Raw genomic sequence first — 10,346 nt, forward strand, 5'->3', positions numbered from 1 at the left:
TGTGAATAGTGCGCATGTACTTTTTTGAATTAGAGTTTTGCCTGGATATACGCTGAGGAGTGGGATTGCTGGATCATGTGATGATTCTGTTTTTAGTTTTCTGAGAAACCTCCATACTGTTCTCCATAGTGGCTGCCTCAACTTACATTCCACTAACAGTATAGTAGAGTTCCCTTTTCTTCACACCCTCTCCAGCATTTGTTTTTTGTAGAGTTTTTAATAGTGGCCATTCTGACCAGTGTGAGGTGGTACCTCATTGTAGTTTCGATTTCCATTTCTCTAATAATTCTGCTAGTTCCCTTCTTACCCCTTCTTTTTGATATTCCTTCACAGTTGTGATTTAATCATGAGGTTTTTTCCTAAACTCATATTGGAAGTATAATTTTGATCTGCTCCCTAGAAGTATGTTTCTGGTGAGAGTCCTCTTCATACAGAAGATTTTTTTTGTTCTTTTCCACATGTGTCTCTGTACAGATGCAGGTGGAAAAGAACAAGAAGAATCTTCCAGGGTGTGCAACTCCTGTTTTTAAGGACTGTTTTCTTAAAATGTGTTTTCCTACAACTAGAAGGAGAATTCAAATGGATTCTATTCTAAATCCTACATGCCCCTATTTATTTCACTGGCCCTTGTCAAAGGTACAGACCTAGTCATTCAGGGTAACCCCTTGACATTTCACATGTATATTTTCCCTGGTGATTTCTCAGTTCTACCAATAGGCCCTCCTTGCCTTCTCCTTTCTTCCACGCTGCTCTCAACCCTGATTTATACAGTGTCCTATACAGCTTTGCTGGTATTAAATGCTTTGGGCAGTCAGTCAGAACTTCCCTAATTTAGGTTTAAAAGGTTTAAGAAAATCTTTGAGGGATGTATTAACTACAGGAAGAAATGTTTGTTCCAGGAAAACATCTTTATTTTTCTTCCTTGGAATCTGAATGAGAGAACAGGAAACAAACTAAGATCTTTTTTCCTACCTCCTTCCTTCACCATGCATAACAAACTTTATTATTTAATTAGATCTTTTCATTTATTTTATATATCTTTTCATTTCATTTATATACAAACTAGATTCTTTGAAAAAGAGGAGATGGGGACAAAGGACAAAGAAGTGTAGGGCTAGGTGGACATTAAGGTAGGGCAGCTGTGGGTAGGGATGGGTTCCAAAATTCAGTGAGAACCATTCATTATGTATTACCTAGAGTTGAGTGATGCAGCATCCCTGAGCACTGACCACACAGCTTAGGGGTCAGTCTGTTCACCAGAGGCTGTGGCCAAGGAGGGTGGGGTACTCAAAGGGTACTTAGGGAGGGCGGAATTTGGGAATGATGTGAGCAAGGCATCAGATGGTCACACTGTTCTCTACCATGCTGGGTCGAAGATACTCATAGGGCAGGTCCAGGCCTGCATTTCGGACCTCAATCTCCTTGTCCAGGGCAGCCAACTCCTCCTGGAATTGCTTCAGCACAGCTTGAGGTCCAGGGTCAGAGAAATAGTTTTCTTTGTGCTGCCCCAAGGCCACCTGACAGGGGAGAACAAAAAGGCTCAGCCCATGGACCCCTCAGCCAAGAACACTGCTCCTTCTCCCCTAGGGTGTAGGCATCCATCTCTAACCATGACAGGCTGGCGTCGGCCAAGGAATTTTATGAAGGTCTTCTGTGTTCGGGCCTGGTGCAGACTGGGCAGTGAGTCTACTATATCCTTCTCTGTCACATCCTTGGAGATGGGCGGAGGCTTCTGCATGGTGCATGGACCATTCGGGATCCAGGAGTACCAGTCCAGCTGCAGGTAGGAGAGCCTCTCAGAAACCAGGCTGATGACCCAGGCATTTGGTCCCCTATCTTCTACCTCCCAGGAGCCCCAGGGGGCGAGGATCACAACAGGTTACCTGGCCCTGGTGGGTGGAAGCATGCTGACCAGTGCACGTGAAGATGCACATGGTGATGAAGTGGCAGAGCTGAGCTCGGGACTCTAAGGAGATGGGGAACCTGTATGAGGTAAGAATTTGAGGCTTTGAGACCAGGACAGAAGACAGTTGATCTCAGGCAGTGAAAGATATCTGGGGATACAGAAAAGAATTCCTGTGTGTGGTTGTGCCTCTAGTACACACATAGTGTGTATTCACATGTTTATGGGCTTGGGTGAACGTCGGCATTAGGGAGAGAGGGCAGGAAAAGGTGAGGGAAAGTAACTAAGGGAAATATATTTGGTTCTAGAGGAAGCTCTTAGCAAGTTGCATAAGGATGGGGAATGCTGTATGAGAGGGTGAGAAAGGAAAGGGGCTGGGGAGTTAGGAATGGTTAGAATTAGAATTTCTGGAGGAAGCTCTGAGTCTTGAGGTAGGGTGTCTTAAATTTTTTTTTGGCTTTAAACTTTTTTTTTTTTTTTGCACTGAGGTATAGCCAGTTAACAAACTTGTGAGTTTCAGGTGAACAGCAAAGGGATTCAGCGGTACATATACATGTATTCATTTCCCCCCAAACTCCCCTAGGGTGACTTACAGTTTTGTGAAAAGGTATGGACTGTTGACAGGTGGGTGTGAGTTGACAGAGGATCAGTGGGGAGGATCTGGGCCTTACCCCCAGTCCTGGGCCCCCTGCAGTCCAGTCTCAGTGATCTCTCTACACCAGGCCTGCAGTTCTGGATCATCCTTCACAGCTCCATCACTCTTGTAGAAAAGACTGACCATCTTCTCTACATACCTGCTCCCCGGGGAAGAAGACACTGGGTCTCAGATGGCCAGCCTAGGGCCTTCTGGATCTGCAGTCCCCCTTGTTCTCACCAGAGGGCCCACTGGGTCTTCCCTGTTGGTGGTGTTCTCACCGGCTGATGACTCCCCAGAGCCTGAGCGCATCTTGGCCATAGAGAGAAGACTTCACATCCAGGAGCCCACGGTCTGCCAGGTCATCAGGAGGGCAGAAGGAGCGATAGGTCAGACCAGCTGTGGCTCTCTGGAGAATGTCTACATGGCCGCCACTCCCAGTGCTCACCACCTGAGGGCAACCCACAGCAGATAAATTAGTGTTTGCCATGTCAGCTGAGGGCTTCCCTGGTGGCTCAGAGGCTATAGAATCTGCCTGCAATGTGGGAGACCTGGGTTCAATCTCTGGGTTGGGAAGATCCCCTGGAGAAGAGCATGGCAACCCTCTTCAGTATTCTTGCCTAGAGAATTCTATGGATAGAGGAGCCTGGAGGGCTGCAGTGCATGGGGTTGCAAAGAGTGTGACTAAGCACACAGCACATGTCAGCTGAGGGGGATGGCAGTCAGGAGATTCAAGCCCAGTGGCCCTACTCAGGTCCCTTTATGAAGAAAGCTACTCAGGTGTGAGGCAGATCGGGGAAGGCCTTTGGTAGAGGACACAGAGCTTCAGGGAGGAATGGGAAAGTGAATTCCTTCATCCTTGTACCCTCCTCCCTCTTTACCCATCCCTGTCCATACCAGATCAAAAATTCCCCATTTAGAGACAAGATGACTCCGGGCCAGCACGTTGATCTCCATGGTGTAGCGAAAGTGTGGAATCAGGAGCTGATTATGGAAGAAAGAATTGGAACACAGTCAAATAAGAGGGGTCCCAGGACCCATGAGTTGAAAGGAGATTAGAAGACCTGAGAGAGGAAATAAACAGGGGAGAGGATGGGTCTTCATGAAAAGAAGAGAGTGCCTGTTGGATTGTATTGGGTCAGGTTAAGATTTGGGAGAAGGAAGATGAGGAACTGTCTTCTTGGGGTCACCCAAGATCAAAGGTTTTAGGAGTTCACTTATTTGCACAGTTTCATGTAATATATAAAAATTTTAGGAGTCCTTTGTCTCACATCACAAAAAACTAGAAAGTTTCCTACATGTGAAATTCTATCTTATACCTGAGTCTTACTCCTATCAGTAAAGTATCTCTACTGCCTTCCAATGCAAACTCTTCACCTCCTCTTTGCCTTCCCTAGGGATGTCACTCCTGCTCATTCTCTCTCTGTCCTCTCTCTCGCTTAGTATTTGATACTCTAAAGAAAAAAAACCCTTGGCTTAAACTTAAACCACTCTCTAGCAGCATCCTCATTGCTTGCTTCCCCTTTCATAGCAAGTCTTCTTTTTTAAAAAAACTTTTAATTTTATATTGGAGTATAGATGATTAATAAAGTATTAGTTTCAGGTGTACAGCAAAGTGATTCAGTTGTACATATACATGTATCTATTCTTTTTCAAATTCTTTTCCCATTTACGTTGTTACATAATAATGAACAGAGTTCCCTGTGCTATATATAAAGTAGGTTCTTGTTGATTGTCCATCTTTTTTTTGTTGTTTGTTTTGTTTTAAATTTATTTATTTTAATTGGAGGCTAATTACTTTACAGTATTGTGGTGGTTTTTGCCATACATTAACATGAATCAGCCACAGGGTACATGTGTCCCCCCATCCTGAACCCCCTTCCCACCTCCCTCCTCACCCCATCCCTCTGAGTTGTCCCACAGCACCAGCTTTGAGTGCCCTGCTTCATGCATCGAACTTGCACTGGTCATCTGTTTTACATATGGTAATATACATATCTCAATGCTATTTTCTCAAATCATCCTGCCCTCTCCTTTTCCCACATAGTCCAAAAGCCTGTTCTTTACATCTGTGTCTCTTTTGCTGTCTCGCATATAGGGTCGTCATTACCGTCTTTCTAAATTCCATATATATGCATTAATAATATACTGTATTGGTGTTTCTCTTTCTGACTTCCTTCACTCTGTATAATAGGCTCCGGTTTCATCCACCTCATTAGAACTGACTCAAATGTGTTCTTTTTTTTTTTATAGCTGAGTAATATTCCATTGTGTATATGTACCACAACTTCCTTATCGATTCATCTGCCAATGGACACCTTTAATATAGCAGTGTGTACATGTCAATCCCAAACTCCCTAACTATTCCTTACCCCCTCCCCCACCCCGGTAACCATAAGTTCGTTCTGTCAGTCTGTAAATCTGTTTCTCATAGCAAGTCTTAAAGGAGTCATCTATGGGATTGCACAGAGTCGGACACGACTGAAGCGACTTAGCAGCAGCAGAAGCAGTATTGTCTCTACTTCCTCACATGATATTTTTCTGCTCAGCCCACACTGATCAGGCTTCTGCCACCTCCACTCCCCTGAGATAGGATTAACCAGTGGATTAACCAATGACTTCCATATCAACAAATCCAAATGTCACTTCTCTGTAACTATGTTTGCTTCTCAACAGCATGTGATACAATCACACCTCTCTCTTGATACATTTTTTCCTTTTGGTTGCCCTGGTATCACACTTTTTGTTTCCCTCCTTCCTCAGTAGATAGCTCTCCTCTTGCTCCTTTTCTTACTTCATTCCTTCCTTTCAATTTATAAGGGTTGTGACACCCTAGAATTATATCTGGGCCAAATTCTCTGCTGTAGCTACAAACCCTAGACAGCTTAATCTTGTCTTCATAATGACTTTAGATATGTCTGTTTTCTGATAACTTTAAAATCTATACCTTCAGCCACACTCGCCTTCTAAGATGGCCCACACACTGTGGAGTGTGTTTCTCTCAAAATAAATCCACTTCTTACCTAAAAAAAAAAAAAAAAAAAAAAAGGAAAGAAATCTATATCTTTAATCCTGACCCGTTCCAAGAACTCCAGGCTCATATATCTACCTGCCTTCCTGACTTTTTCTTTTTCTTTTCTTTTCTTCTTTTTTTTTTTGCCACACCACATGACTTGTGGGATTTCAGTTCCCCAACCAAGGAATGAACTCAGGCCTTGGCAGTATAAGCTCTAATCCTAACCACTAGGCCACCAGGGAACTCCCTTTCCTGACATTTCAAGCAGAGCTATTGATTCTTCTCCCCACCAAGTAACAGGGCTTTCCCCCTCATCTTCTCCCACCTCCCTTTCCTCGTACCCAGCACTTCGATCACTCACACCCTACTCTCCAGTCACACCTGATATCAGTCAGCATCCATGTACCTCCACAGATCTCTCTTACTGGAATGTCCTGCCCCTTACTATCCAACCGACAACATCCTCAGCCCAAATTTCAATTTCTTTGTAAAACCCATTCTCACTCTTTCTTTAATCTTAGCCATGTCCATAACACTGTGTATATGTGTGTCTGTGTAAACTGAGATTGCTACTAACCTAACATGCCACAAGGTCATGTGTAAACATCTCCAGAGTCTAGGAGTGTGAAATCTGAAGGGCAGTCAGATGCAGAATTAAGAAATGCTGAAAGGTGGCGCTAGTGGTAAAGAACCTGCCTGCCAGTGCAGGAGGCATAAGAGATGCTGGTTCTATCCCTGGGTCGGGAAGATCCCCTGGAGGTGGAAATGCAACCCACTCCAGTATTCTTGCCTGGAGAATCCCCTGGACAGAGGAGCCTGGCGGGCTACAGTCCATAGGGTCTCACAGAGTTGGACAGGACTGAAGCGACTTAGCATGCATGCACGAAATACCTTGTAGATAGGATGCAGGCTGGGCAGGCTCCTCATGGTGGCCACAGAAATAACCTCGGCTATCAGGTGGCCCCTCAGCAGGTGTGATTGTAGCTGGTGGAGCTGGAAATCAGAGCTCCGGACCCAGGTCTTGGCAAGGAGCCAGGCCATGGGGGGATCCGAAGGCAGGAACAACACAGGTGTGGGGCATCCATTCCGAGGTGGCTGGAGCTAGAGCAGGAGAGAGAGTTGGGGGCCAAGGACCTGGGTGTCCAAGTCCCTAGGGAAGATCAATGACTGGGGGCAGGACACCTGGGTCCTCTCACCTGGATGACCATAGGTAAGAGTCTTCCATCGGGCTGGAGCTTCAGCATGACTAGAGGGGCTGCTACATACTGTTGCTTAAAAATGATGACATTAGGCTTGACCCCATCCAGCAGGGAGAAGTCAGCTTCAAACAGAGATCCAGTCTAGGGGGTGGGGAACAGGGATAGATAAAGGGGTTGAGGTTAGTTCTTGACCTGCCCTGCCCTTCTCTCATTGGTCAGGCTGATTCCTTTCCCTATCCATCAAGTCTTTTACTTAAATGCCAATCACTTCTCCCATAACCAAAACCCCAAATGCAGAGTTTCCATGACCAGTATCTTTCATCAGAGTTGGAGCTCTCTGATGTGAATTTTGTGGTTTTCCTTGTACCCTCTTCCCCCACAACAAAACTCTTCCCTTATCACCCTCCTTCATGCTTTAGCCAAATGTGGCACATTTCTTTGATCTGAATTCCCCTCCCCCCAAAAAACATAGCCCCAACTGTCTCCCAGGGCTTTGTTTAGTCTCTCTTGCTATTTCCCTCCAAAAGCTTGGGCTCTTTGCTAAGGCTGAGAAATAGCTAATGAAGAAAGAAGAGATGAAAATGGAGATGGAAGAGGAATAATAGCAGAAGGAGATAACAGAAGGAGTTGGTGTAGATCAGTGGTTCTCAACCCAAGATGTTACCCCCTAGAAGATATTTGGCAATGCCTGAAGACAACTGGGGGATGCTGCTGGCAGCTAGTGGGTTGTAGCCAGAGATGCCACTAAGCATTCTACAATGCACAGGACAGCCTCCCACAACAGAGTTATCTGACCCAAAAATATAAGTGCCAAAGTTGAGAAACCCTGAAGTATAGATGGAGGAGGGTGTAGATTAAACAGGTGCTGATGGAGGAAATGAGGGAAGGGGGAAGAGAAGAATGAGGCAAAGAGAAGGAGACCGGAATGATGGCTGGGGTGATGGGTGAACAGATGAAGCACAGCACCTGGAGTTCTTTCTCCAGCTGTGACTTCAAGTCTTCCATTTCCAGAGGCAGCACCAACCGTGATGGGAGACTCGTGGAACGTCTCAGGAGCATGGGGTTTGCCCCGTTGAGGAACTGGTACCCAAATAGGGCATCATCCTTCCAGCAATTGCGGACCCGCTCTAGGGACATCAGGTGGGAGGACGCTGTAAGCTCCGAGCTCCTGATGTCACTGCCCTATTACTCTCCGACCCTCTCCCCTCTCCTTTCAGATCCCTGAGTTAGAAATATGTGGGTAGGTCTGGGGAGGTTAAGGTAACTGACCAGCCAGAGGAGTTTTTCCTTGCGGGAATACTTTATTGAAGTCTTCCAGTCTTCTTACAGAATTTGTGAGATCTAATGACCCCTTTAAGGCCAAGTCCTTCAACCTGTGCAGAGAAGGCAAGTGCAAGAAGTTCAGGAAAGAATCCCACCTTGCATCCTGGGATGAAGATGTCAGCCTTAACCTGGCATTCGAGAGTTGGACCATAAAGAAGGCTGAGTGCCGAAGAACTGATGCTCTCGAATTCTGGTACTGGGGAAGACTCAAGGGTTCCTTGGACATCAAGGAGATCAAACCAGTCAGTCTTAAGGGAAATCATCCCTGAATATTCATTGGAAGGACTGATGCTGAAGCTGAAGCTCCAGTACTTTAGCCACATGATGTGAAGAACTGACTCATTGGAAAAGACCCTGATGCTGGGAAGGATTGGGGGCAGGAGAGGAAGAGGGTGACAGAGGATGAGATGGTTGGATGGCATCATCAACTCAACGGCCAAAAGTTTGAGCAAACTCGGGAAGTTAATCAAGGACAGGGACGCCTCATGTGCTACATACAGTCCATGGGGTCGCAAAGAGTTGGACATGACTTAGCAACTGAACAGCAACAACCTGGCACTCACACTTTTGCCAGAGAGAGACTGAAGTCTAAATCCTTATCTTCAAGAAATCTCTCGTTTCTGGGAAGATCCCATTGCGTATTCCCTGCTATAGGCAGGATTAATCCCTCTTTCCAGAAACCCCATCTGGAGGAAGAAGATGGAATTGGTGTAAGTAGGGTGGTGGATTTCTTAGGATCTGTTAGGGATCAAAGGCTTCTTGGGGCTCACCGGTACACCTTCCTTCTTTCCTCAAGCTCTTGCTCCCAATGTTTCTTAAACTGGTTCTGCGGATCATCCTTCACGGTCCGGGCTGGGGAAGGGGTCGCAATAGAACAGGGTCTCCATTAACATAGCTTCGTTCTGGGACCCCTTCCGAGCTGGGCTGCTCAGCTGAGCTGCTCAGCCCCATCCTTTCCCTTCTGCCCTTCCCTCCATCTCTCTCTCTCCTTTCCTTCTTACATTAGAACGTCCAGCCCACCAGGTGCCGCCCCCTGTTTTCCCACTGTTCTCACCGGTGCCCTCGGGCAAGCAGATGATCTCGTTGCCCTGCACCCAGCGGTAGCAGGGGAAAAAGGCCTCGCCTTGGGTGCCGGGACCCTGGACCGCGATCCACTTGCAGAACCAGTCGAAACCCACCAGGCTTTTGTGCTTGCGCAGCTTCACCAGCAGGAGGCGCCCCAGGTATAGGGAGACTTCGACCTCGAGCTGCACCTCCTGCAACACAGGACGCGCTCAGACATGGGGTGCAGTGTTCTCGGAGAGGGCGGGTCAGAGAACCCTCCGAGAAGCCGGGCTTCTCTTTCCCCTCCGACCGCTCCCCGGAAGAGACCTGAATCCGCGTTGGAGGCGAGGAAGAACAAGCCACTCCGAGGGGAACTCAGGCCGGCAGGCGTCTCCTTTTCTCTGCCCCTCCACCCGGGCAAGGAAGTGCAGCGCTTCTCTCCCAGACCTCTCGCCTTCCCTTTTGCTACCTGGCACCCCACCCGTGCCCGACCTCCTTCCCCAGATACCCAGGGGTCCCTCGGTGCCGAGGCCCCAGCGCCCCGCATGTGCGCCCCTCCGCGACCGCCGCAGTCACCACCTTCTCCACTAACCCTGATCCGTATCGGCCGCAGTATCTTCCCCAGGTCCTTCTCCCCGTGCTCGCCCACCAGCCACAGCTGCACTAGGTTGCTGGAGCCAGCCAAGAGCGAGTCTCCGGTGGCGACGCGAATCCTGTATTTGCCCATCTTGCCCGGACTTGGACCTGGGGTGGGGGACCTGAAGGAAAATAAGCTATTTATGGGAATCTGAGGCCCAGCCCCCGTGGAAACCACACCCAGACCACTGTCTCTGTTGTGTCTGGTTTCAGGGTCCCCACCTAACACCCACTGGTTCGTCTCACCCTCAGATGCGCAGGTCCCTGTCCTGTCAGTTGCTCTGTGTCTGCAGGGTTTCTCACAAGCTCAGGCAGGTGAGCAAAAGAGAGCAAAACTCACCCACCCTTATGCATTTGGCAAGCACTTCGTGATGCTAGTTGCACTCCCAGCTAGGAGTTGAACACACACACCTGCCTGCGGATGATGACAGCTGAACAGTATCATCACTGTTTGCCTGTCATGCCCACCCAATTTTGGTGAATAAATAAGACAGTAACAGGCAAGAGAGATAAGGGAGGTGGGGTCATTTGAAGTGTGGGGGTGTTTTCAGTGAAGAGTGAGTTAACCATCTTGGCATTTTTTCGAGGATG

At 47.6% G+C, this 10,346-nt stretch overlaps 1 protein-coding gene across 1 annotated transcript; it reads right to left on the minus strand.

Moving 5' to 3' along the window:
• Window positions 1-1,080: 1,080 nt before the first annotated feature.
• On the minus strand, window positions 1,081-10,107 carry LOC129649375 (polyunsaturated fatty acid (12S)/(13S)-lipoxygenase, epidermal-type-like). The gene is made up of 15 exons (XM_055576726.1): window positions 10,002-10,107; window positions 9,712-9,877; window positions 9,130-9,331; window positions 8,846-8,927; window positions 8,639-8,761; window positions 8,022-8,125; window positions 7,719-7,879; window positions 6,750-6,893; window positions 6,445-6,654; window positions 3,435-3,521; window positions 2,819-2,988; window positions 2,575-2,697; window positions 1,884-1,983; window positions 1,610-1,777; window positions 1,081-1,517 (listed from the first exon to the last, which is right to left on the minus strand). The coding sequence occupies exons 2-15, from the start codon at window positions 9,844-9,846 to the stop codon at window positions 1,338-1,340; spliced, it is 1,989 nt and encodes a 662-aa protein (XP_055432701.1). The 5' UTR covers window positions 9,847-9,877; window positions 10,002-10,107; the 3' UTR covers window positions 1,081-1,337.
• Window positions 10,108-10,346: the final 239 nt, after the last annotated feature.

The sequence above is a fragment of the Bubalus kerabau genome, chromosome 4, assembly GCF_029407905.1.
Source record: "Bubalus kerabau isolate K-KA32 ecotype Philippines breed swamp buffalo chromosome 4, PCC_UOA_SB_1v2, whole genome shotgun sequence".
Classification (NCBI taxonomy): Eukaryota; Metazoa; Chordata; class Mammalia; order Artiodactyla; family Bovidae; genus Bubalus; species Bubalus kerabau.